This window comes from Strix aluco, chromosome 3 (assembly GCF_031877795.1).
Source record: "Strix aluco isolate bStrAlu1 chromosome 3, bStrAlu1.hap1, whole genome shotgun sequence".
Classification (NCBI taxonomy): Eukaryota; Metazoa; Chordata; class Aves; order Strigiformes; family Strigidae; genus Strix; species Strix aluco.
The window spans coordinates 36,111,147-36,137,994 of NC_133933.1; the positions used below are offsets into that span (position 1 = coordinate 36,111,147).

General features: G+C 43.2%; 1 protein-coding gene across 4 annotated transcripts; it reads left to right on the top strand.

Moving 5' to 3' along the window:
* The first annotated feature begins 80 nt into the window (after positions 1-80).
* Positions 81-26,729, top strand: SUPT7L (SPT7 like, STAGA complex subunit gamma). 4 transcript variants are annotated; one of them, XR_012622445.1, is made up of 8 exons: positions 81-160; positions 486-1,151; positions 8,104-8,428; positions 10,277-10,514; positions 14,017-14,310; positions 19,184-19,271; positions 24,444-24,556; positions 25,471-26,729. XR_012622445.1 is itself a non-coding variant. In XM_074818108.1 (6 exons), exons 2-5 carry the CDS (start codon positions 739-741, stop codon positions 14,277-14,279), a joined length of 1,239 nt encoding a protein of 412 aa, XP_074674209.1. In that variant the 5' UTR covers positions 81-160; positions 486-738; the 3' UTR covers positions 14,280-14,310; positions 24,444-24,927. The 4 variants fall into 4 exon arrangements, 2 of the variants coding, with proteins under 2 accessions (XP_074674209.1, XP_074674208.1); XR_012622444.1 differs by lacking the exon at positions 25,471-26,729 and having other exon boundaries at positions 24,444-24,928; XM_074818108.1 differs by lacking the exons at positions 19,184-19,271; positions 25,471-26,729 and having other exon boundaries at positions 24,444-24,927.
* The last annotated feature ends 119 nt before the right edge of the window (positions 26,730-26,848 follow it).

Here is a 26,848-nt window from a genome sequence, read left to right on the forward strand (position 1 = left end):
CAGGGACGGGGGCAGCGGCAGGGGAGGCGGGAGCGGCGGCGATCGCTTCCCTCCTCCCGGCGTGAAGCAGCGCTGGTAGCGGGGGGGGCCGCTTCTGGTGGCGGACCGGGGCCCACTTCCGGCTCGGCGGCTGGGAGCGGCGCGGCGGGGCCGCTGCGGGGTATGGCGGGGTTCGGCGGGGGGGTCGCCGGGTACGGCGGGGGCGGCTCCGCGCCGGGCGGGCGGGCGAGTTTGGCGCCGCCGTGGGGAGCCGCCGGCTGGGGGGCGGGTCCGGGGTGCGGGACAGCCGCGGGCCCGGAGCTGGGCCCGGCGGGGGCGGGCGAGCCGAGTGCGGCCCCCGGAGTTTCTCCATGCAAATGTGGGCGCGCCGCGCGTCCCGCTCAGCGAGGTGCTGGCGTGGCCCAGTTGGAGCCACACCAGCCCCTGTTACAAACAGAAATAATTACCGCCTCACGGGTGCGTTTCTTTCTTCTCCCCCCCCTCAGGAGAAGCAGCAATGTAATCCGCTAAATGCCAGCGTTGCGCCCTGATGCCGTCGTGAAAAGCACGCAGCTCAGTGGGGCACTGAGCGACAGCTTCCTTGACACTCAGCATCGGCTTTGTTCAGAGCGTCATCTCAGCTCCAGTTCCTGCTGCTGCCCAAAGCCTAGCGCTTCTGCCTGCGACAAGGCTCCTTTGTACTACAGTATTTGGTAGCCTTCTTGTGGGCTCTGAGGGCAAGACGTGACCTGTGTAAAAATGTTGCGATATTGGGGTGAGATTCCGGTGTCATCTAACCAGGCCAACCGCAGCTCCTTTGACCTGCTTCAGCGTGAGTTTCGGACTGTGGAAGTCCAAGATCCTCCACTGCACCAGCCGTCTGCAAACAAACCCCGGCCGACCACCATGCTGGACATCCCCTCGGAGCCCTGCAGCCTCACAATTCACACCATTCAGCTCATCCAGCACAACAGACGCCTGCGCAGCCTGATCGCCATGGCTCAGGCTCAAAACCAGCAGCAAGCAGAGGGCATAAAAACTGAAGACAACGAACCTCTGCCATCTTGTCCGGCCTCTCCACCTCTCCCTGATGACCTGCTCCCTCTGGATAGCAAAACCCCCAAAATGCCATTTCAGCTGAGGCACAGTGACCCAGAGAGTGATTTCTACAGGTGTGTTGGTATTTCTTTGGGTTTCCTTCTTTGTCTGAAGGAAAGCTGAGTGTTTTTAAATATATATATGTTGGTATGTCGATTCCCTTAGGCTGAAGGGTCAAAGAGTTATATGTAAAGTATAAAACAGGCTTTGAAAAGGAAAGATTTAGATTTCTTTTGCATGGATAACACACACATTGTTTAAAATAAATATGCTTTTGCTTCCTGTCTATGAAACGTGGATGTGTAGTTTTGATTTCTGTCTTGTTAGTGCTACACTAAATGTTTGTGAATGGTTTTGCTATCTTCAATGGTATTTTGACAAGTTTAGTTGTAGGATGTGAAGTCTCTTCTATTTAGGTCACTTACAACTAAGCTTGCCTTATTGTAACTGAAAATGCAGAAGATGCATGACTAGGTTTTGGCTGTTTAGTTGTAGGTTCTGAAAAGATGGTTTGATAACATATTTGTAAGATTTCAGTGGCCAAGGACCTGTGACGTAGCAACAATCGCATTTCACCCTGTTTGTTGGTGTTATTCTGGTCAGAGGTGGCGATGAGTACGGGTGGAGGGAATTCTTGTCTCTGTTACTGGCTCCACTAGCCAAAGCTGGAGAAAGTGTAAAGGAAGGTTGCGTTGCTTCTACCTCTGCAGCCAATGTTTGATTAAATAGTATTGCTGCTACTTCCCTGTCTACCCCTCTGACAAGCACTAAATTCACAAGGAGGTGTTGCATTTCTTGCAGCATCTCATGATACTTTGTAGGTTATGTGCATTTAAATTCAGGGATTAATCCTCATTGCTCTAACCTTTTGTTCTTAAAGACAGTGCACCAATGAATGTGATGTGGGAGATGACAATACATTTTATTTTTTAAAATGGGGAAAATGTGCATCAATGAAATATAATTTATCAGTTAAATGCCACTAAGATCTTTAATGGCCTTAGGCTGTATAAAATACATTTTATAGAAAAATGTTGCTTTTGGTAACAGTCTCTCTGAACAGTAGAGTGATTCTTAGTGCTGTTTGTGGAGGAACACCATCGTTCTTCTCAGAAGAAATAATTAGCCAAGAGATGTGAAGGGAAATAGAGTCCTGTGAGAATAAAGTCTGAGCCCTGTGACTCCTGCTCTTTCTGGCCCTTTGGTTTCTAGGACTGAGCAGTGTTCTGCTGTCCTCCCCAGTGGCTTCAGCTGTAAGTTCAGTTTTCTGTGGCTCCATGTTTTGGGGGCTGCTTTGTCTTTTTGTTGTCCCTTGCGAGTTTCTGGGGTCCAAGTAAAGAAATGTTATTTTAGCAGTCAACCACATGGGGGAGTTTAAGGACTAGATTGTAAAAATTGGATATACAGTTTTGAAATTAAATGTTTTGTGGCTGGCAGAGAGTGGATTTATAATGAGCTGCAGTGGGGACTCTAATTTAATTGTGTGCTTGCTAAACCATACACATTTATGCTTTTCCAGGAGGAAAGCTTTGAGTTTGTTGTTGCATGTTTGTTCTTAACTGTTTTAAGACACTTGAATTAAGAATAGCAGGTGCTGTTATAGTAGTAAAAATAAAGTTATATGATTTACCGACGCTTATCTTAGTGTGTAAAAACAAATTAAAGAAAGACCATCCTCTTGATAAAACATGGTAGTGCTTAATTTTATGCTGCCTTCTGAAGTGCCATTGCCAGAGTTACAGTATTCGACTAAATCCATATTTTAATTTAATTTTCTTTGGCAGTAACCTGGATCTGAGAAGCAGCGTATAGGTATATGTAGACATAGGAAGAAATGAAGATAAGAGTGACCAGTCTGAATCAGACCACAAGTTTCTTTAACAGAGACATGTCATCTTCTGTTTTTCTTGTTATTGATTTTCATCCTCTGACCCCACACCCTTGACTTTTATTTTGTTTTTCTGCCCCTCTGTCCGCCCTGCCCTGTACCTGTAACCCCTGCCTTCTTGTCCCTTTTGAGATGAGGAAGAGGCAGAACCTAATTTACTGTTATTTTTCAACTGTTTTGGTCATTTCAACCCCCCAAAATCTGTATCATAAGCAGTTTTAATCATGATGCTATTCCTCTCCTCCATTTTTCCTGACTGTTTATAAATACATTGAAACAAACCTTGATTCTGGCACAGATGCCCGAGCGAAGACCCGGACTCCACAGTGGAGATCTCTTACATACTTGTTTGTTGATGGATTTGGAGGACTCTGGTAGGTTTGTGAAGCAGGTTTTTCATTTACAAAAGCTGTCTGGACTCTTTCTGAGTGTGACATATTTAGCCATGTGTCCTCTAATTTTGTTCTTATCATTTCTTTGAATTTCCCTGATGCACTAGAATATATCAGGCTTCCCAGCCCGCAGTTCTTCATATTTCTTCTGAAGCTATTAAAAGAAAATATTTTCACGTTTTCTGTCTTCTGGTCCTCATGGGTCAAGGCAGTTTAAAGCAAGAGGTGACTCACCACAGCTATTCAGCTATTTCATGCTTTTATTCCTTTAGTATTCCTGGATGAATTACCATTTGGTCTTGGTGATTTGCAACTGTTGATGTTACAGTTCTTGGAATACACAGTAAGGGATTAACATTTGGTTTGGGTTGGTACAGAAACAGAATGTAAGCTTAAAGCATAATCAGTGAAGAATGAGTAAGGAACTATAGACTTGAAACTACCATTTGAACAGGAGAGTCTTACCATAATAAGGCTGCTAGCTTTTCCTTCTGTGTGCAGCTTCCTCTGATTAGCATGGATCCATCTTCAAAAGAAACCTAACCTACTCATTATGTGCCTCTTCAGATGCTTTTTCTTGTGTGTGCATGGTTGGTTTCTTAACAGATTTCTCTGCCATTCTCTCATTTGCGTTCCTGACCACATCGAATGTGTGCTTTGCATTGAAAAATAATCTGTGAATGAAACTGGGAGGTTGCAATGGGAAGACAGCTCATGGCAGAAGGGCTTGTAGTTAAGAAATGCCTGTACAGAAGTAGGGAAGCACGTGTCGGTGGGATAGCAGGTTTAATGTTGGGAAGGATTTGGAGCAGTGGAAATTAGACCAGGCAGAATGTACCTCCCTTGCTGGACTAAGCACTCTGGCTTAGCCCCTAAACTGGTCTTCTGGGTTGGGCCACTGGGACCCAATATATTTTCCAAATGTTGTGTGCTACCTTTTGCCATTATGTATTGAGCAGCTTCTTTTTACACCTGTGCAGCCTTCTGTAGACATAGCAGAGAGATTTAAAAAGAGACTTACTAAGGATGAGGTGGAAAGAAGCCCTTTTTCAAAAGGAAACAACTTTGTGGTTTGAGTTAGTGTGCTGTGTTCTTTGAAGCACTCTCTGACTAGTATAATCTCGTTTTTCCAATATTCTCCTTTATTTTATTGTTTTGGGGAAAATGTCTCTGAAGTGACCTTGTTGCACCTCATTTGGTAGAAATTCAACTCCACAGTGTAATGTTTCATAAATTTGATGTGTTCATAGGAAAAACAATCCCTCCTCCCTCCATCTGCTGCTAGCTTATGCTCACCTAGGAGGGAGCAGAGCGCTTCAATCTGTTGCTGCAGTTGAGTGAACCTCGGCTGTCGATCCTTGTACTGACTTAGCCCAAACACTTTCCCCTGAAGGTACTGCATGGGAAATGAACCAGAAGATCTCCTTCCCTCTAAGAAAAACAGCCTTACAGGAGAGGAGCTTGGGTGAATGGATTGTGGTGCCTTTGGGGGATAGCATGTTGTCATGTTAACTGCCTGACACAGAAAATGGGCCTTTTGCCAGTTCTGAAACCTTATTAATGCTGAAAATAAGTCTGACTGGTATAAACGGACACTTTTTTCATGTGTTCTGTTGTGAAGTTCTGCGTGTTACAGATTTGCTGGTAGCAGTGGGAGAAGGCTGGGTTTTGGGTCTGATGAATTCATGGCTTGGCAGGTAGATTTCTGCCTGGAACATCATCTAGTGTTTGTTGCCCATATGTAAAAATACAGAACTCCACTGGAAATACAAAACTGAAGAGTAACAAGTTGGCCAGTATTTGTGATAGATTTCACACTATATATTCTGTAGAGATGATCACCTCCAAGTCACAGACCTAATTGCCAGTTTTGTTAATCTCTGGTGATGGAATTTTAGGGATTAAAGTGCTCTTGTTTACTTGCAGCTATGTGACCCTGGTAATATGTTAAGTAGGTTTGGCTTTAGATGGTTGCTGGATGGGGAGCTTTTGGGAAAGCCATAAGTGCTGCACAGAGTGGCATTCTGCATAATGACAGTACCTGGAAGGGTGCTTTTGTAGGTGCTCAGTATCTGGATGAGATCTAAGACCAAGGCTCTTTAGCTGATCATGAGGGAAAAGAAGTCTACTGGTCCTTTTTGGGAAGGCTTGACATTCAGTAGCAGCTCTTGTCTTAAATGTGTCTATATGGCTGGTTTTGGTTTTGTGCATTCTTGTAGGACAGTACCTGAAAGTTAAAGGAGATGAAGAAAAAAAGGTATTTTCTCATTTGTTGGTTTCTATTAACATCTACAACTATTTCAAATTTTGCTGTCTAATCAGGCTTTTAATTATCTTCCTCTATTGTTTATTGTGGGAAACAGAAAAACAAGAGGAGAAAACATAAGAAAAACCAAAATTGATTTATCTTACCAAGAACGAGAGGTGGGGATTTGAGTACAGTACCTGCAATTTCTTTTCTTTCTGTCTTTAACTGATTAGATTTCAAGTTGATTATATGCCTTTCAGCATAGTGACCTAGGTGCATTTTAATGCTGGCAATTAGTTTCTTTTCCTCTAGGAGTTTAAAAGAGATACAACATTCTCTGCTGCTTCTGAGCAGTGATATGCATTGCTGAACATGTTGTGCTCTACTTTACAAGTGGCTGAGTATCCTGCTTGGGCTTGCCAAAATCTGTCTGGTTTAAGTTTGCCCATAGTGTTTTGCATGAATGGCAGAGTGTCAATAATGGATCTTTATTTGTCTCTGTATTAATAGTAGTTTGGTGTTCAGTGGTTTTGGTAGCATAAGATGCTCTCAACTGATGGCTGATGGACAGCTAGGTATGTCCTTTATATATGCTGAAAAAGAAGAGATTCTTTTTTCTAGGCATAAATTTTGATGGTTGTTTTCTGGCTGGTTTTGTTCAGTAGTTGTTTTTTTCTGTTGTAACCTCCTAGTCCCAGTGTTGTGTGAGACATATGGCTGTGCGAACTTCAGAAATCTGTTGCTGGGAGGTGGAGGGAGGGGTGAGGGAGATGTAAAACCAGTATGGGGGACAGTTGGTTTATATGGGAACTGATGAACTTTTAATTCATCTTGTCAGAGCACCTGCTGTCTTCTCTACAGAGTAGTTACATAATTGAGTTGGAATTGGGATGTAAGTCATTTTCCAGCAATTAATAACTGGGATGAATCCATGACCTGGGATCCACATGCTGTTCTTAATATCCACTTAGAAATATCATCATCCGCAGCTCTTAATATAGTGTGATCCCCTCCTTTTTTTGAATAATCAGAAAGTGCTGAGCTAGTGTTCTTGAAAATGAAGGATTTTGGTCCTGATAGCTCTGCGTTTAACCTTCCACTTTCACTCCCCCGAAATGTTACCTTCTTTTACTGCCGTGTTTCGGTGGTTTTCTATGGGTCAGTTCTGAGGATCAGGGGGTGCTGAGGCTCTGTGACCCAGCGTCTTGGCAAGACTGAAGGGTACCTAATGCACTTGGTGGAGACACAAGAGTAGTGAGAATTATCAAGGCATCAATGCTGTCTGTGTACTGTTTAATCAGGTCTTGTTACTGGAAAGAGTGTGTGGTGATACGCAAGTAATGTAGGGTGAGAGTGAGGCGAATCTCGGGGTGGGCTGCAGAAGGTGTTAGGAGGAATTGATCAGAAACAAATGAAGGGTGAAATTGTTAGCTTAATTCTGCCATTGGTGCTGAATGAAGTGTAAAAAAGTATATAAATAGCATATTTAGCAGAAAGGAAATTTGATTTTTCAACATCAGCATTTGAAGACCGTGTTACTGATATGGGCAAACACATTGCATGCATTTAATTGTGAATTGAGAAATCTGGTAGAAATATGTTTACCTTTCAGAGGCCTTTCCTTATCTCATCTTCTTCCTATGTGGAATTTCTATTTGTTAACTCATCTTGATGAAAAATTCAGTTGCCTGACTGTAAATGAATGATGTCTGAAGTGTTCATGTCAGTTGTTCTCCATCTTCTCCATCCTGGGTGGTCACTTCTTCCTGCTTAGCAATACCGAGAAGAGAGGTCTTGAACACAGGGCTGGGGAATGCTGCTCTACGGCAGAACCTCTCCAGGCCTGGTGTTCACTTCTTAGGTTGCATACAGGGATACTTCTTTCAGTGTCGTGCTGAGTGAATACTGGAAATGAGGGTGGGGGAATGGTCTTTGTGGCTATGGTGTACCTTTATGAAATGTATGTAAATCCTGTTTCTTGCTTTTTATGTGTGTCTTTGGCATTATAAATTCAGATCTTGTCTATTCCAGAAGACTTTGTATCTGACTATTAGGACTGTGGCATCAGAGATAATAAGGAAGAGAAACATAATTAACTGAGAGGGGAAATGATTTGCATTCATGTTATTTAAAATGCCTTTTTTTGTTTGTGTCAAGGACCCATTTAATTCACATCTCCAAGAGAAAAACTCTTGGGTGGGAAGGGAGTTGCTTAAGCGTTCAGAAGATTTGCAGTCCCACGTTCATGCATCACCCAAGGAATCTTCTGGCATTAGAAGGGAAAATGAGAATTGGCAGTGCTGATTTGGAGGCAAGAAAGAAAGGAAAGCAGATAAACCCTTACTAGGTGGTGTTCATATGTAATGGAGAAGCTGTGGAGAACCCCAAATAATCTGCTTTCCCTTTGTACATCACCTTATTATTAACAGTATCTCTTCAACTGATACATTCCTTTCAGTTTTTGGAGGTGTGCAATTTTTGTATTTTCTGTTTTTTAGAGGAAAAGGGGAGCCAGTGACTGAGCTGAGTTGGTCTTCCTGCCGGCAGCTTCTCTACCAGTCAATGGCCACCATCCTGGCTCACACAGGCTTTGAGTGTGCCAATGAGAGTGTCCTGGAGACCCTGACAGACATCGCCCATGAGTACTGCTTGAAGTTCACCAAACTGCTGCGCTTTGCTGTGGATCGAGAAGCTCGACTTGGGCACACCCCTTTCCCTGATGTCATGGAGCAGGTCTTCCATGAAGTGGGCATTGGCAGTGTGCTCTCACTGCAGAAGTTCTGGCAACACCGCATTAAGGATTATCACAGCTACATGCTTCAGGTGAGAAGAACAGTAGGGAACTGATGACACCAACAAATGTACCCCCAGTACAATTGCTTATTCCTGTAGCAAGTCCTGGGTCTTACTGAAGTAAAATCTAATTAAAAGACCTCTTGGTTGTGGAGGGGAGTCATCAAGAAAAAGAGAAAGGATTTTTTTGACTGGAAGACAGAGCCCCTTATTTGTGTCCCTACTGAGGCTAAGAATGTTCTACTGATGGTTTGTCTGGGTTTAAGAGGCCTCCAGGTCTTGAATGGCCTGGACAAAAATACCGAGTAGAGGTAAAATCAGTACTGACTGATTAACTGAATTTTCTGTTTTAATGGGATATTTGGCTGCTTACTATTTCACAAAACAAGCAGATGAACAAAAAAGCAGATTATCCCTTCCTCCTTGTTACGTTATCAGGGTGCCAGTTGACTCGTCTTGGAGCAGCTACCTTGTGCTCCTTCTTTTCCCAGGGGTTGGCACCTTGTGGCTTACTGTGGTGGTTTAGCCCCTGCTGGGGTCTGAGACCACACGGCCGCTGCCCCTCCCCCACAAAGGGAGTGAAATACAAAGCCCCAAGACTGAAATAAGGAAAGGTTTAATACAACAGTGCAATAGCAACACAACAAACAACAACAATAACAATAACAGTAATAGTGACAGCAATGAACAGAGCAAAATAGCTACCAAATACAGCAGTGAGAAGCCAGGAAAATGTGACCTGCCAGGATGTGACCTCTGCATGGTATCTGGTATCTGAATAACCCGGCTAGAGCTCCCCCCCTCTGCTGGGGAAACTTAACCCTATCCTGGTTAAACCAGGACACTTACAGAGGCAGTATAAATCAGAAACACCTGTAAGCGCATTTAGTATGTAAATTGTGAAGGACTCTGAGGTTTGTGCATAAAAATAACATCATCAAGATCTGTCTTCATTAAAAACATTTTTGTTCAAAAAACCAGTTCATTTTTTGTTCAGATGTTTTTGTTCAGATGTGTCCTTTTAGAATTTAGGTATCCTACATTGTTCGGTTGATGCAGTTCACTCTCATCCTGCAGCTGGTCATTGTCTTATTTTGTTCAGTTCTTAGTGCAAGACTGAGGTCCACAGTAGTATTTGGAAGTATATCTAGAAGGGGGAAATAGGCTTTGCTATTCTTTTTTCTTCTTGCTTCTGCTGTTAAAAAGCCTTGGACTTTTTCTGAGCACAGTTCACTGATCATTGGGGTTCAGTAGTATAAACAAGCATTTGTTAGAAGCAGATGAAATCTGAAATTTTTAATTTAATTGGTTACTGGTTTTAAGTTTCTAGAAGTACAGGGTAGTTCTAAATATCATTCCTGTATTTGTTTCACTTCTCTGACTGGAGAAAACTTCTGTGTTTTTTTGCTGTGAATCTGACAGAAGGTACCCAGGCTTTGCCCAGTGACTACAGAGCTGATGAATATCTGAGCTGCTTGTTTTTTAATGCTGGAGTAAATTTGTTACTGGCAGATGGCGGATAGTCTCATAGGTAAAACTAAACAGTAAGGCTGAGACACTTTGCTTTTGTTTCGTGCTCTGTTTAAATTTCTGTGCCTCATCATCACTGTCTGTGAAATAAAGGTGCTCATATTTATCAAGCAGATGTGTTAATGGATTAAACCTCTTATTAAAGTCCCTTGTTACAGGACAGAAGGTGTTCTTAAAGGGGAAAAAAAAATCTTTCCTGTGTAGCTGATAACCTGTTTACTTGTTCATGCAGGTCAGATGTTAATAATATTCTGGGAACAGAGTGCACTGCAATGTAATTGCCATCAGGGCCTCTGAAGTCACTCTGACCTTTCTGGCCTCTTTTTCACCCCCACTGATCTTTGACAGGTTAGCAAGCAGCTCTCTGAAGAGTATGAGAAGATTGTCAACCCTGAAAAGGCAGCAGAAGACACAAAGCCTGTGAAGATTAAGGAGGAACCTGTTAGTGATATTACTTTCCCCATAAGTGAGGAGCTGGAAGGAGATCTGGCTTCTGGTGACCAGTCTTTGCCCGTTGGAGTCCTTGGAGCTCAAAGCGAGCGCTTCTCTGCCAACTTGGAAGTAGAAGCTTCCCCACAGACTTCAGGTAGGGGTTTCTTGCTACTGCTGGAAACAGTCTATCAGCTATTCTGTGTGATCTTGTTTCCGTTTTTAAAAGCAGATCCCAATGTGAGGAAGGAGAAGGAGAAAAAATTTTTATGTTTTAATAAAAAGATTTGGATGGGAGAGAAACCCTTGCTTGCTTTCTAAATACAAAACCAAAGAATCAAAGGTATCAATTATGAACATTTGTTAAATCCATTTGTGGACCCTGTAGAATACAAAGTGCTTTATATGGTGTTTATTTTTAGAAGATTGTTAAAGTTCTTGGCTTTGTCATTGGTGTGAGGTAGATTGTTTTTCTACAGTGATGGCCCAAGGGCTTTATTGTTGTTTTGTGAACTAGGGTATTTGCTGCAGATGTGAGTACTGGGGTTTTTTTCCAGTCTGATGTAACAAAGACAAAAATAACTTTTGGGTTTATATATATATATATATTAGTTTAAAAGAGACCAGAGTTTTGTCCTTATTTCTAGTAAGGGGAGTACTGGATATTTTTTTTTTTTTTGCCTTTATTTTTCCGGGTAGTTTTGGATTCTTGTCCAGAGATTCCTGTTACTGAAAAGTTCCTTGTGACTGGAGTAAATTCAAGACCCTACATAGTTTAGGCACTGAATGAGTTATGGAAATACTGATGATATTTGGTGCAGTCCTCCATATTCAGAAGTCACCCTGGTAGTGACAATTGTTGTTTTATGAAAGCTTATCAGTGACTTATGTGAAATGGGCTTGTGGGAGTCTCTCTTATTCTAGCATCTCTACCCCAAAGCCTGCTGTAGTAAGCTGAGGCCATGGAAAGTGAAATGGTGGGTGAAGTACTGGGGTTATGGAGACTGCGCTCTTTTCCTCAGTGTCATCCCTTGATGTTGGTGTTGAAGCACACTGGTGGCCAGCATGGGAGAATCTGCTACTGCTGTGCCTTTTCTATATCTATATACAAGTTTTATTCTATGCACTGTGTAGTAGTGCCAAATTTTCTGGAAAATGAAGAAGACAATCTTCTCCCAAAAAAAGGGAGTTTTGATTTTTGTATACAACCTTCTGAACTCTGGAAATCGCTGCAATAATAACTGTTTCACTTAACAATATGGTTAAAAAACAACGAAGCCTGTTCTCCTATCAACCCTAAACTAAGTAGCATATGTAGTGAGGTTAGAGTATACCTCTGAGTCCTTTGGTTTGTTTTTTTTTTAAATAGCACATTCTGCTGAGTTTTAAAAAAGCACAAATCCATCTGATGTTTTTCTGGAAGCTCATGTTGTTTTCCTTAGTACCTCTGAAATGTGAAGTGCTCGCATTTTTGTGGAAGAGGGAACAGCAGACTCCTCTGGCCCATCTGGGGTTGCAAGTGATTCATCTGGAAAGCTTTGTATTAGCATCTACCACTTGAGACCCAGAGGTTAGCGTGCTAGCTGTATATTAAATGCCTCTTGCCTCTCTGATACCGAATTGATGTTTTCTAATTAAGAATACAAGAGCTCTGTTCCTCCCTGAAAATCCCTCTTCACTTCACAAGAGCCTTTGGAAATCTCATCACTGCGAGAACTCCCAGTCTAGAGCTGGGCAGGCTGGAGAGCATAATATCATAAGGAGAGAGAAAAAGCTACTGCAATTAGGACACCACCATCTTGAAAATACAAGTGGGAGGTCTGTAGAGAGGGCAGCAAGGCTTCAGTGTCTGAAGGCAAAACTCTCGTTACAGCCTTCCATGTTCTTCTTGTGTTTCTGCTTATGCCTGCCGTTGCAGTTGTGGGCTAGCTGCTTAATTTCATTGCAGTTGGGGAAATGGAGGCAAAATTGGGGATCTTGTTCCTCTACCCAGCAGGGTAACATGAGGATTAGCTCATTTGTAAGGTACTTTGAAGTTAGAGTGCTTTGAAGATGAAAGGTCCTGTGTGGATGCTTAAGTACTGTTAGTCATTAGTGACACTCTCAATGACAGGTGATAGAGCTGAAAGGAATAAGGCTGAGCAATGAAGAGCAATTGATGAAAGACACAGTAAATTTAGTGAGCATCTTTGATTATTGTGTAGACTGAAGCTACAACTCTGTGGATCTGATAGCATTTTAATGATGTGTCCATTGTTGTTGAGAGGAACGCATTTACTTATAATTAACATAAAAAGGACATTTCATTAAGGCAGCTGGACACCAGCAAGCACTTCCATTTTGGCTTGCTGTCTAACTGCTGAGCTTATGTAGGCTGTGTTACCACAGAGGTCTCCTAAAACCTGTTTTTGGCTAAGCTGCTCTGGAAAAGATTTCTGACCCCTTCATAAGGGACAATTCTCGGTACAAATATGTGGTGAAAGATATGTTCTCTGTCTAATTGCTAGTAATAAGGGACTATTGTTAGTAGTGTATTGTTAATAGGGAATAGTAGTAAGTTTGGCTCAGTACAAGAGGGTTGGTTGAGCTTTCAAACTGTGGCCAAGCTTCTTGAGACACAGGGTTTGGAAAACTTACTAAAACTGTTTTCATAGTTTTTTTTTTTTTTTATTTTCCATGTGAATTTAACCCCACACAAGAGGGACCAGATTTAAAATTGAGAAGATTTCAGGCTTTGTTCAGTTCTGGGCTGTTTATGCCCAGCTCAGCAAGGGGCCCAATTAGTGTATTTTTAATAGGATTTTTGTCTCTCTTAAAACTGTAAATAAGCAGAAATAATGCAATCTGTAATTACAGCTTTTGGGGAGGAAAACATTTGCTGTTATCAAGAAATATGGTTTCATAATCTTGTACAGATAATCCTCAATGTGCTCAGATTGCATACTAGTCCAAAAGTGTTTTTTTTTTTTTAAAAAGGGGGGGGGGGCAGGCAGGGGGAAGCTATTTCCCAGCAGAGTGTCTGTGAGGTTGAGCCAAGAGGATTTCTTTCTGTTCTGCTGAAGGATGGGATGAGACCTGCGGGTTTTGATTACAAGGAGGCAGGCAGTCAGTTGGGTGGCTGACCGCAGCTCTGATGTCTCTGAGTTTCAGTGCTGGAAGTAGTATTTGAGATTGTACATCTACCCGCTCCTCTGCCCTCTCACTTCACCTCCCCTGCAGAAGTCCAGTCTATCTGACAGCTTAAAGAAAGTTGCTGATGTTGCAAGGATCTCATCATCATGAATGACTTCTGGACTGCTTATGCAGGGTCTAGTCCATGTGCTGTTGGTGTGCTCACTGCTGCTGAGACACTCCTGGAGGGTGATGTGGGCTCTTTAAGTTGTTGTTTCTCATGGAGAAAACCACGTGGAGGATTTCTGTGAAAGGATAGCATTGTATTTTTTGGAGCGGCAGTTACTGGGCTATTAAAAAAATAAAGCCAATAGATTATTTATTGTTTCACAGTGCTTGGTGTGTTTTCTTTGTTTTTCCCCCAGCCTAGTTCACCTGCAGCTTTGCTTTTGCTCCTTCTTTACCAGTGCTGCTGTCCCTTGCATCTGCATGCCATTTATGATTTGTCTTTTTGCTCAGTTACTACTGTGTGCTTTTTCTTTCTCTAGGTGCTGAGGTGAATGCTTCCCCGCTCTGGAACTTAGCACAGGTAAAGATGGAGCCACAGGAAAATGAGGAGGCTAATGTACATGGCCACGGGGTCCTAGGCAGCGATGTCTTTGAGGAACCGATGTCAGGCATGAGTGAAGCTGGGATGCCACAGAGCCCCAATGGCTCTGAAAGCAGCTATGGCTCTCATTCTGCTGACAGTCTGATGGGATCCTCACCTGTCTTCAACCAGCGTTGCAAGAAAAAGCTGAAGAAGATGTGAAAAGAGACAGTCTTTTTATTTAATCCTGATGGTATGTAATAGACTTGAAACGAACTAAGAGAGCACTATAATGGCTATGATTCATAAACAGGGCTGGCCCTGGGGTATGAGGGACATTGCATAAAATTACTATGAGACATTTGGTGTGTAGTGCACTTCAGCTGCTGGCAGTCTTTGCTGGCTTCTGGACTCCATCCTGACTCAGGAGATTGAAGATCACCCTATACATTTGATGGTATCATGGCTTGCTTTGGCAGATTAATGAGGAAGTTAACAGTGGAAATAAGTTGTGAGGAGAATTGCTAAGTCATAGAATCATTGAATAATTTGGGTTGAAGGGACATCTTGAGGTTTCTAGCCTCTAGTCCAGCCCCCTGCTTGAAGCACAGCCAATTAGGTCAGATTGCTCAGGGCCTTGTCCACTTGAGTTTTGAATATCTCCAAGGATGGTGATGCCAAACCTCTTTGGGAATTTTCCCATATTTGACTACCCTCATAGTAAGAAAAAATATATTCTTGCATCCAGTTGGAATTTCCCATGTTCCAGCTTGTGTTCATTGCCTCTGTTCTATCATTGTTCATCTCCAAAAAGAGTCCGACTATGTCTTCTCTAACTCGCCCATTAAGTGGTTGTATACAATGAGATCTCTCTTTAGCCTTTTCTCTTCTTAAGTCTGAAGAAACCAAGCTCCCTCAGCCTCTCCTTGTACCTCCTGTGCTCTAGCCCCCTAACCAGCTTTGTGGCCTTCCACTGAAATTGCTGCAATGCCCTTCTTGTAAGGGGGAGCACAAAAGTGGATGCAATCCTCCGGATACAGTCTCACCAGTGCTGAATAGGGATAAATAATAATTTCCCTCAATGTGCTGGCTGCATTCTTGCTAACTGTTGTAGGCAACAAGACAGTCTTAAGTCAGGGTATTTCACTGGTTGGGGAGCTGTTGCTGCTGCTGCTGCTGACCTTGCACAGATGCTATGGAGTGGCCTCACAGCGCCATCAGCCAGCTCCTTCAGTGCCTTCAGATGCATCCTGTCTGGTTTCATGGACTTAGGTATGTCCAATTGCCTTAAGTTCTTGCTATCTCAATCTTTCTCTACTGTAGGTAACGCTCTGCTAGTAGACCCAGGGACTTGGCAGGCCTGAAGGCAGACCTTACCAGTGAAGACAGGCAAAAAAGGTGTTAGGTACATCAGCCTCAAAGTACAAAGTGCATACTTTGTCACCAGGTTGCCTGCATCGTTGAACAGTAAACCCATGTTTTCTTTAACCTTTCTTTTTACTCCCAGTGCACTTAAAAAAGCCCTTCACATTGCTTACCAGTTTCAACTCCGGCTGAGCTTTGGCTTTTCCTAACTGTCCCTGCATGCTTCGGCTGTGTTTCTATATCCCTGCTGGCCAGCCCATCCTCACTTCCACTTCTCTGTACTTTTTTCTGTGTGTTTGAGCTCAGTCAGGAGTTCCTTTATTGTCTGTGCTGGCCTTCTGTCATGCCTGCTTTACTTTCTGCTCATCAGAAAGAACTGTTCTTCTACTTCGAGAAAGCTGTCTTTGAAGATAAGACAGCACTTCTGGGCCCCTTTGGGAGGACAGGGCAATCCCTCATGAGATCCTGCCAAGGTGTTCCTTGAATAAACTGAAAGATGTTGTCCTAAAGTTCCAGGACTCTGTCTCGTACACATTTCTCAGGATTTTAAATGCTACAATTCCATGTCGGCTGCTGCCGAGACCTTCACATTCTGCACCGATTCTTCGTTGTTAGTAACGAGTCCAGCAGAGCTTCTTCTTTAGTTGATTTCTTGATCATCTAGTCAGGGAAGTTGATGTGGTTTTCTGGAGAGAATGAAGCAGCTTTTACTATCGATGTGAGCCAGTACTGGCAATGCAAACTTCTCCTTTGCTCTCATTGGATTGAGTGCAGCAACTTCAGGCTGGCTGAAGTTTCCTATTCAAAGTTGTTATCTTGACAACTTAGTCTGAAACAGAATCTATTTTGCTGCTTGCTTTTATGGCTCAGCTGACTGATGGCATTTTTTTTGTTCTGCACAATCCTCAGCTGATCAACTCAGTCTTTAACTTGATTCAGTGAGTATCTCTCTCAAAAAAGCTAGAATGAACATGAATCAAGAATGAACAGCCACTTAAACTGGCTTTATACCTGTAACCCATTGGGATGTTTGAGGGAGATTTACCAAACCTCCCATTTGTCCTTACAATTGCAACTTTATCTTTTGAAAGAATGAGCTCCAGGGATAGTATTTTTGTTTCTGTATAACATGCCTAGCCTTAATTCTTTTTCCTTAACTGTATTTCTCTTCCACTTTATAGAAGTGGAAGCCAAACATAAAATTCCTCAATGTCTAATAAGAATGTGTGGCCACAGGCTTTTATGGACATTGGAGTTAAAATTGTCCATCACAGTTTTAAAGGTTTCTCCTGGGGGGTAAATTCTAGTTATTTGAAGCCTAGTCAGTAGTAGAGCAGTGGACCAGTGTATCATGAAATCTTTATTTTTATTCCCTTTGAGTCACCATTAGGCATGCTGCATTGTCCCTGTTTTCTCAGCTGTAAAAAGAGAATAGTAGTATTTGCCTCTTAGAAGTGTGTTTGAGATTTGGTTACTATTCAAAGAAGGCACTAGGATCCTTCAGAGAGTTTTGTGAGAGTTGTGAGCTTTTCTTCCATTTGGTTAGGACCGTTGCTAGCTGGAGAATGCTGGACAGAGCAATGTTACTGACCTGTATGATACTGGTTTTAAGCAAAACTGCTTATCATGAAGAAATGCAGCACAGTTGTGCTGTTCAACTGCCCAGGTACAAGGAGGGTATTTGGGGTGGTATCTTCTCACTCAGCTTTAGATGTCTGCAGCTAAATTTGTTCCTCTGGGCCCCATTTGCAGCTGAAGAGAAATAGTCATTCTTAGGTCACCATTCATCTGGCCTTGAAGTAGAAGTGTAAAGCAGGTCAGATGAATGGTATTTTTAGAAATGGCTATTTTTCCTTTGTGTGCCCATAAAGTGAGTTGGACTTGACTACCTCAGCTGAAGACATCCACACCATCAATGTCTGAGTTAAGTGACCTGACTTTACCCTTCCTGTCTGGGAATCAGAGGAGACTTCCTCCTGCTGGGTTGGTGCTTCTTCTCTTCTACACATTTTGTAGAGCTTGTTTTGGCCCTTGTGTCTTTGATACTGTGTGAGAACACCTGTCGTTGGGCCTTTCTCTGTAAATGCTTTGCCAAACTGTTGTAAAGTATTCTTGAGGCTGGGGCACCTGAGTAAAGTCCCTTGCACTATTCTCAGGACCTAGAGGACAGAGTGGCTGCTGCCAGCATCGCTTGCTCATTTGCAAGATTTCAAGTGGGCTAAAAATGAAAATCTGCTGTTCTCCAGGGCTTTGGTTAAACCTCCTAAGTGTCAATCTTAAGTGCTTCCTTTGTATTGCTCATGTACAGATGTTCTGTCTTACTTTTAATTGTATTCTTGTATTTCACATCCGTTTTGCACACCCATTTCACCCTGTAACACACTGCAACAAGCCAGGTCTGAGTGCTTCAAGTGTATTTAAATACAGTGGAAAATCACCCTCCATTGATTCAGCTGTGTCATTGCAGTGTAAGAGAGAGGTGTTACTGATTTTCTTTAGGATGCGTGTTTATGCAGAGATGAGAAGTGCATCAGCATTGCTTGTACATTTAAAAATGATGGCAGAGTAAAATCTGTACGTCCCGTTCCCCCATTATGCCAGGTGTTGCTTCTGACATTTGTGTGCTTGATGTTTCCTTTCTTGCACGTGAAAGCTTTACTGTCTGGGTGAGCCTTCCCCTCTGAATATTTACCATCCTTAGATTTACAGTGGTGTTCATCACGCATGAAATAGTGACATTTCAAATCTAGCTCACAGAGTCAGGTACAGACAATATGCTTTTTATGAATCAAATAAGATTTTGCTAGGTGTTAATACAGCCTTGGGCAACTAGTGAGGATTTCATTGACCATGTAATCCCCAAATTTCAAGACACAGATTATGCAGTGGGCTGGAATGAAGCTCAGCTCTCGCAGTTGTAATTTTTTCCTAGTCGCTGGTAAAGTGCTCTGCTGATCCACCTGCTTCAGCAGTCTGCAGTTTTGTTGGTTCTTTCATCTTTCTCCCTTCTCTTTCCAAAGGTGGGTGGATGGCAAATTGGAATATTGAGTATTGACCATGTCCATATCCAGTAGCATTGATGTCTTTAGTGATTTACTTTGCCATGATTGAAACTGGTGGGAACTATGATATCAATTTGGAGAGCAAGATCTGTGAATTACTTGGCTTTTGAAGTGTTTTGCATGGGAATCATAGAGGATTGTAGTTGAGAGCACGCTGTGTATCATATTCCTTTTTCCCTCTAGCAATACCTTTTTATTCCTTTTGAAGAGTTTTGCCTGGTATCCAACAAAGTTCACTGTAGAAACGGCAGTGTAACAACTTTAGTATACAGCTCTATGTCAGGCTGTGCTACCTAGTGATTTAATTCCAAGACCATCCTTACTAATTTGAATATGCATAATACTGTGCAGAAAAAGAGATGATTCCTGCATAGAAACTTACAATTTAAAAAGAAAACAAGAAAATAAGATTAGGTAGGGTAGGTGACGTTAATCTGATTATGGGCTCAATTCTGAGACTAATACATATGTTATGTGTGAAGGATGTTTTACTTAAAATGTTTTTGTACATGCATGTGAATGAAATATGTAGCTTTGCTTGTGTTTATATGGAACAAAATTGCTGGGAAATATTTCAGGGTTGTTTTTTTCCTTGCTCTCCTGGAGAGAGTTTCTTTGTAACTTCTAAGAAAATAAAATTAAAAAATTATTCAGAAATAAAAATCCTAAAGGTGTTGTATTTTTTTTTGTTTTTTGAAGAATGGTGCTGTGAATGCAAATCCTGGTCTCGGCGTTCTGTCTACCCTTACATGGGATCTGCAGTAGACCTTTTGCAGGTCTGAATAAGGTACTGAGATGATATCAGTGTTAATGTCACAACTAGGGAGAGAAGAGATGTTATTCCAGGATGTGGCCGGAGAAAATGGAAGTCTAATCCTTCATGGGTGCCAGTGCTAGTGAGCCCCAGAAGTGATATTAGTACTGCAGTGCTAGTATTGGTATTCATCTAGCATACACAGGTTGCTATTTCTGATAGGACTACTTATATATATTTCTACTACTTATATTACTAGGATACCTAGGAGCCCTGCTCCAGGCCTTGTGCTTTGCTCTTTTATATGTTGGTCTACTTGTTCTACATACTGCTTTTTTCTCAGGGACTGCTTTAGACTGCAGTGAATGAGGCACAGCGTATTTTCCCCTCTGCTCTGCCTGTCATAGTAGACCTGAGGGAGGATGTTTGATGCTTGATAGCCCTACTAAGCAACTGCAAACAGCACACCATGAATTAAGATATAGGCCTGTGTTGCGTGCCAGGAGAGAGGGAATAATAATCACAGTGCTTCCCATCACCACTGTACGTGAGAGCAGTCTGTCCTCTGAAGCATATACTACTGAAATAATTCCCCACTCTGTGGGTGAGTCTGGGGTTGTTCTTTCCACTTCCCTGGCAGGGCCTGGAGGAAGAGGACAGCGATCACCCGTTCAGATTGCACCCCACCAGGTTAAAGCACGAGCCCACTTGCATCCCAGTTTTGGTTCCCTCTGCTCCAGCAACCTGAGAGGCCTGTGCTGCGGCTGCTAGGAGCCTCGATGAGTGAGACAATCTCAGCGGGGGGGGGGACCCTGCTTCCCTGCACTGGCCTGGGGACTCTCCTCTGCCCCTGACTTTTGCCCCCTGCCCTGCTGCGGATGCGGTGGGGGCCAGTGGTCCGCAGGGTGGCTCTGGCCACGTGGTGGTGCTGGCCCCACGCCGCTGATGGGGGGCTGCCGGCCAGGGGGCTGCTGCAGCCCAGGGGCCGCTGCTTGCAGCTGCAACAACAACCTCTCCCCCTTCCAAAAAAACCCCAAACTCCAAACCATGTCATTTTCGCTGCGTCTTTTACATTGGAGATTAAAATCGCCTCTTTGTTGCTATGGAAACGCTCGCATGAAAGAAGATGACCTCATTATGAGTTATGATGAAATCTTCTTTGGGGTGGGCTCAGCACCCAGCACCCTTGCAGCGGGAAGAGTTGGGGGGATCTGTGGCCAGGGGGTGGCAGGGCGGTCGCCCCTTTTGCACTGATGCTCAGCGGTTTGCAGAGGTCATGGGTCTTTTCCTCTGGGCTCAGCAGGCCAGAAACAGCCCCTGCCCCTGGACCAGACCTTCCCCTAGGGAACTGCCTCCGGAGTCGTGGCTGCATCACTTCTGCGCCTGGGCTGCATGTGCCCTTATTCTGGGGTGTGTGGGGGGTGTCATTGCAATAGGCAGCGGGGCCCCGACAGCAAGCTGGATGAAAGGCTTGCATGTCGTGAGGGGTTGTCTTTGCTTCTGGTGTCTGTCAGGGCCCTGGCATCCACTCTGTGTGCTTTTCCCTCAAATCTGGGCTGCCACCTCTGAGTCTGAACTGTCTCTGTAGCTGTGCCTCACTCTCAGCTTTATGCCCCATCCAAGCATCCCGCTGCCTCTGCTCGTCCTGTGCCACCCCTGGCTCTTCACCCAGGTTTGCCCCCATCCCTGCCTTGATCCGCATCGCTCATTCTCCTCTCAAGCTCCTGCTGGTGTTTCTGTGCCATCTTCTTGCAGCACACTGTTGCTGCTCGTCTTGAATTGTAAAGCAGATTTAGGAAGCAACTTTTTTCTCCCAAGTGAAAAAAAAAATCTGATAAGATTATTTATCTTAGTTTTAGCCAGTTTTCTCTTTCTTTGGTGGAAGAAAGGAAGTTGGAACTTGGATATGCTTTGAAGGAAGGTTGCTCTCTAAAAAGGCCAACTTCGGTTGTGATGAGACCTTGGGGAGGTGACCCTCTGTCCATTTGTTAAGAGCATTATACAGCCCCCTGGGCTAACCTGTCCCCTTGCACATGGAGTTCATCTGACTGGGAGGCAAGGGAGAGGTAAGATACTGGATTGTGGGGAAACTATGGATTTTTAGGTCATGTGCTGAGATAATCTGGGCTGTTATTAATGTAGAGCGAGTGCTAATGACTCTGTTCCTCTGAGAAGCTGTGGAGGTTGGTGAGAAATGAACATCTTGTCTCTGGTGTAAATGCTGACGGCTCTTCTCAGCTGCTCCATCTTGTTGCTGCTGGATAAACGAGTGGCCCAGCATGGAAGGTGTGCTGGATTCCATTTCTGGCATAAAGCTCCTCCATCCCTGATGCCTTCAGGCTGAAGGAGTGAGAGGCAGGACTTGCACAGTAGAAGATCAGGCTGGGGGTCGCTGCAGCAGCCTGGGCCGGGCATGGAGCATGCTCTGGGGTCTGTGTTGCCCTGCTTTGCCAGAGCTGGTGTTTGTTAAAAGGTAACACCGGGAAAGATTTTGTGAACTACAGAAGCTTACCCTTTCTGGGTATCAATTTCAGAGTATTTTGAGAAAGGCTGAAAAAACAGTGTTTGCCAAAACAAACAAGAAAAGCAGGCTTCCCACCCCCCCCTCCCCTCCCCCTCCCCCCTTTCATTACATTTTCCAAGCATGGAGCAGCCACAGTGTTGGTTTTGGTGTTCCTGATTTTGCTGGAGGAGATTTAGTGTGCTTGGTAAACGTGACATGTCTGCTGCTGCTGCAGCTCTTTTGAAGACAGTGATGCTGAATGTTTAGCAAAACCATTCTTTTTCATCTGCAATGCCCAGTAGTGAATGGACTTAAATGAATGTAACCAGACCAGTTTAACACTCTCCATCTTCCCCCATTGTCATTCTCTTGACTCCTGTAATACCATAATTTTGCTATTATTCGGGTCGATATAAACTCTTCTATTGTACAGCAGTCCTGTATTTCTCTAGTAAAGAAAAGAAGCAAGGAAGCCAATTGCTGGTAACTCTTGATGCCTAAAGAGAATGACATGAAACAATTCTAATCTAAAAAGCTTTAGTATCTAAAACCCTCCTAAGACTTCTTCATACCCTCTAAAGAAACAAAGGCACACCTCCACTTCCCAGCTTCTTTGATGGTCACATTGAAAGCAAAGTAGTTGCATTTATATTGTGGTATCTGAATTAAATTTGTCTGATATGGCTGAGATGTCACAGCCCTATTAACTACAGATGCTCTGTAATACAATGTATTTTTAAAGAGGCAGGTAGGTTAAAATATAATTGTCTCATGAATAGATTTTTCTATGGGAAAGAGCGAGCAAACCAGTTACATCTCAGTATATCCAAATCTTCCACAACAACTTCAAAGAAACCAAAGAAATTAAATCAGTAAGAAGACACTCTCCTTCATGTACTCAGATCCTCTAGCCCAAAGCTCAGAGACCTTCCTGCACCATTTCCAGTCTTTAAAAAAATGAGCTTTGCACAATAGATCAGGGGGAGCCCTACAGCTCTCAGCAGTGATTTCTGTTCCTTTTCTCTCTGTGTCTTGCAATTCTGTCTGCATGCTCAGTTTTGATAAGCTGTGTTCTTCTTGGGTTGGGTGCAAAATGTACTTCCATAATGAATGTATGTACTTCTCCTTATACAGCATCTAATAAGGTACACTGTAAGATGCCTATCTTATAGGGCATCTAATTAGACAGAATCACCCCTTGAAAAGGTACTAACTAATGGCCCGGTCCTACCGAGTACTTCTGAAGCAAGTGGGAATTAAAGATGCCTAGTCTTGTAATTGCGGGACAGAAAGGAGATTGCTTGTTGGCTTGGCACAGACCCTTATGCATAGACTCTGTCTACTCTGTTTCATAAATTCTTCATGAGTCTTGCACCTTCCAGAGTCTTAAGCAGTTTCAGAGCTTATAGATGCAGATGCTGATGCTGTTCAGGGGAGTTTCTAGGGTGCTTTAATGAGGCACAGAGGTAATTTTGCAGAGTCATGCTGCAAGTAGATGTGCACCCGTGAGTGCCAGCGTGGGACTGTGAAAGAAATGAAGTTTCTTTTTGGAAAGGCAGATGGAAGAGACAGTGACAGTCTGCCCAGAAAATCTGTGAGCAGCCTCACCCAGAGGGAAAGTGTGAGCTCTTGGAGTGTCTGCTGAAAATTCGTACTGGGCTGAAGGATCTAAAAGTGAAAGAAAGGGCAGAGAGAAGACAAAGATGAGACAAATTCTTCTAGGAAGTGCAAGAGTTAAAAATTACAAGTCTTGATTCCTCCCTCTCCCCCTGCCCTGAATCCTGCTGCCTCCATGAGATTTCAGTGATTCAAAGTGACTTAGGAAAGGCTGAAGAGATGGAGAGGGCAATCTATGTAGATATGTATTTGGGAAATACTGATGTAGTTAGTATTTGTATATGCTTTTATCTATGCAAAGAGGTACAGAACAGTTATATATGTGGCTATGCAGTTACCATCACATCATTTACAGTTCCCAAAGTATTATGAGTGGTTCCATGCTACTTCTGTCAGCATTTTGGCTTCGTCCTTCTGTCAGCATTTTGGCTTTGTCGGATGTGTTACCAGAAGAGTTTTGAGTGCTTGAGATAACCATGTAATGCTCCTAGTCTTTCACCTAGCAATTCAGATAAGCACATCTGTAACTTTAAGTATATGAACAACAGGGTGTGGATGTGCTTTGAATTACGCATATACCTCAATGCTTTGCTGGGTAAGAGCAGTACAAGAGAGTAATGAGCAAACTTTAAAAAAAAAAAAGCTCATCAGGCTAAATTTAGGTCAGGATCTGCAGTTCATGTCTCTGGACACTTGATGCCTCTAGCTAACTGGCATGACTGGGCTGCTCCAGGAATGATTTTTTATTCCACTGATCTGACAGCACCTGTCATTTTCTTATACACAAGTGTCCATATCACTAAATCACCTCTGCCATCGTTAGTGCTAATTGGCTCCCTTGCTGTAACCTCAGAGGAGCATGAAAAGTCTGAATGGAAGCTGAAGGCCCATCTCCCCACAGAATGGCACTGGGATAACCTGTGAATGTATAACAACTTCTGCTCCCTTGTCTCTCTACAGAGAGGCTTTCAAAAGCCAGGTCTGTTACTCTCACCATTTTCTGTCAGGACTGAGTTTGTCCACACAGAAGTTAAAGCATACTAGCCACTAGTAATCGTTTGCTTTCAATCATATTTTTCTGCTAGTGGATGCCTGTGTGTGCAGTCTGGTGCTCTGGGCTGGCTCCAGCCCCTGGTAAACAGGAGAAACAAAACGGGGATGTGAGCGGAGTGGGAATGCAGATGGATGTTGGCATGAGGTGAGTTGCTTTTACAAAATACCACCCTTCATTTAAGCTGTGTCATGCTTTCTGATGGATAAGACAAAGCTAGTAATTTTCTGGCAGACTGAACAAAGCTCATGCAGGAGTAGGTCTTTTTACAAAAATTTCTCTTTCAGAACCCTTCTGAGAAATTCCTAATTGTCCTGGAAATTCTCTGTTTTACATGTAGATGTTCATTGTGTAATCCTGCAACAGATCTTCATTTTTGAGCAATAATTCTTTGAAGACCAAGTAAAAATACATCCTTTGTCTTGCAAAGAAATTTTTCTATCCTTTTCAAATAGAGCAATGAGCTTCTCATCCTAATAAGGACAAGACAGAGGGAGAAGGGGAGAAGCAGAGCTGACATCTGTAGTTCATGTATCAGAATTGCATTCCATTATTTATATAGCCAGAAAATTTTGAGATCTGCTTCTGAGAAAGGAGAAATTGAGCGAGCTGTGGAGAATGGAAGTGTCATGATTTTGTTCCAAGGAAAATAAGGGAGGAAAACCAGAGTCCTGCCAGGAGAAACAGTGCTCTTTGTACTCTGTCACTTCTGATGCCATCCCACTAACTACGGTGGAGTCCCTAAGGGAAAAAGAAGTAACTAGAAGGCACAGAAATAATTTCACATGCTTTCAAAGCCTGTTCTCAGTCGAAGCTATTTACATTTTCTCTTTATCTTATCAGTTCCAGGCCCTGGGGGTCTTCCTGTCCTTTTTCTTTCAATGTGTGTGGGTGAATTGTGACATCCTTTCTGCTCTTGTCCATCTTCTTTAAGGTCTCCGCTTGGTTTCCTGATGAGATGCACATAGATTTGCTATCTGGCAAAAACGCTATAGTGATGATTATGGTATCATCACTATTCCATACTCCATTCTAAGTTTTACGTGTCAGTCTCCTTCCAGCTTTGCAGGTTTTGTTTGCATAAATGAGCGGACTGCTACCAAAAGAATCTGGATTGGCGTCTCTGAAGACTTTAATCCTCTTCTCATCCACAAAGCAAAAATAATGCAGCAGCAATGTGACTGGGATGATGCCTATGCTGGCTAACACCAGGGACTGAACTGGTGAACTTCCAGAGCTTAAAAGTGTAACCCACTTTATAACCTGAGCTGAAGGTAGGAGGTCTGTAAGAAGCCTGTAAGCTCTAGGGACTGGACGTGCAGAGGGAGAGCTAGATCACAGACTGGCTGCTCAGTTACATGGGTTTCCTCTGAAAATGAACTCTTTCCAAGTGTCTGGGCTTTACAGCGTTGCAAATCTTGTGCAAGTCAGTACCTAAGTGATGACAGTCATCTTACTGGCCATACTAGAAACTGCCATTTGGTCCTAAACTAGAGAAAAATAATCCTTAGGTCAAGTTAGTCTTAGATTCTCTGCAGATGCTACTGGCAAATTCACCGGTTTGTTCTATGGTAATGATTCTGCCATGGTTAAAAGGTTAATTGTGCCCGTGGCTGTCCCAAATCTCAAGCCTCTGGCTATCTCCTGGCCTTGGATGAACTGGGTACTCCTTCTCCCATGTTCCCTTTGCAGCAACAGAGCCATCCTGCAGCAGGTCTACCTCATAGCTCCATAGAAATATAGAGCTGGAAGAGGTGTAGAAGGTCCTGTAGTCCATTGCCTTTGTCTCATCCAGGATCACTGGTACGCAAATCATTCCTGACCAACATTTGTCCAAATCTCTCCTTGAAGCTCTTGAGTGATGGGACACTCTACAGGTGAGAGACTCCCAGGCAATCTATGTGACCAAGCTGCTTTCCTTACCTTTTAAAAAGTATTTTCTAATGAGCAGCCTGTGTGCTTCTTGCTGCAGGTTAAGGTATCATAGGGTCTGTTGCTGATTTTCTGTAAAACTCCTACCCAACCCATACCTCTCCCTCCTGTTTTTGTGCTGCTGGTTATTCAACAGCGTAAAGTCTCATGCATACCCCTTCTCTAACCTGTTCCTTCCCCAGACCATTTCTACAGGCTGTTAGGGTCATTCTGAATCCTGACCCTGTCCTCCATTGTACATGCAGTTCCTTGCAGCTTAGTACTAGAAAATTTAATAAGTATGATCTCTCTTCCATCATCCAGTCTGTAGTGGAAAAATCTGGATAAAGGCAAACCGAGGACAAGACATGCAGAACAGTTTTGGAAAAACAATGATGGCAAATAACTGAAGGCAGGTTGTATGTTTCTCAAAGCTAATACTTTTTGTTTTTCCAGTAAGTGCCAGGATGCTTTTATCTGGGAAATCCCTGTTTGAATTAAAGATGTTTATTATTAATATTTTAACTA

Excerpts from the sequence above, each read along its gene's own strand:
- SUPT7L (XM_074818108.1), top strand. The coding sequence starts at position 739 with ATGTTGCGATATTGGGGTGAGATTCCGGTGTCATCTAACCAGGCCAAC. Across the intron at positions 8,429-10,276 it reads ATCACAGCTACATGCTTCAG|GTTAGCAAGCAGCTCTCTGA; the intron begins GTGAGAAGAACA and ends GATCTTTGACAG. Across the intron at positions 10,515-14,016 it reads AGCTTCCCCACAGACTTCAG|GTGCTGAGGTGAATGCTTCC; the intron begins GTAGGGGTTTCT and ends TTCTTTCTCTAG.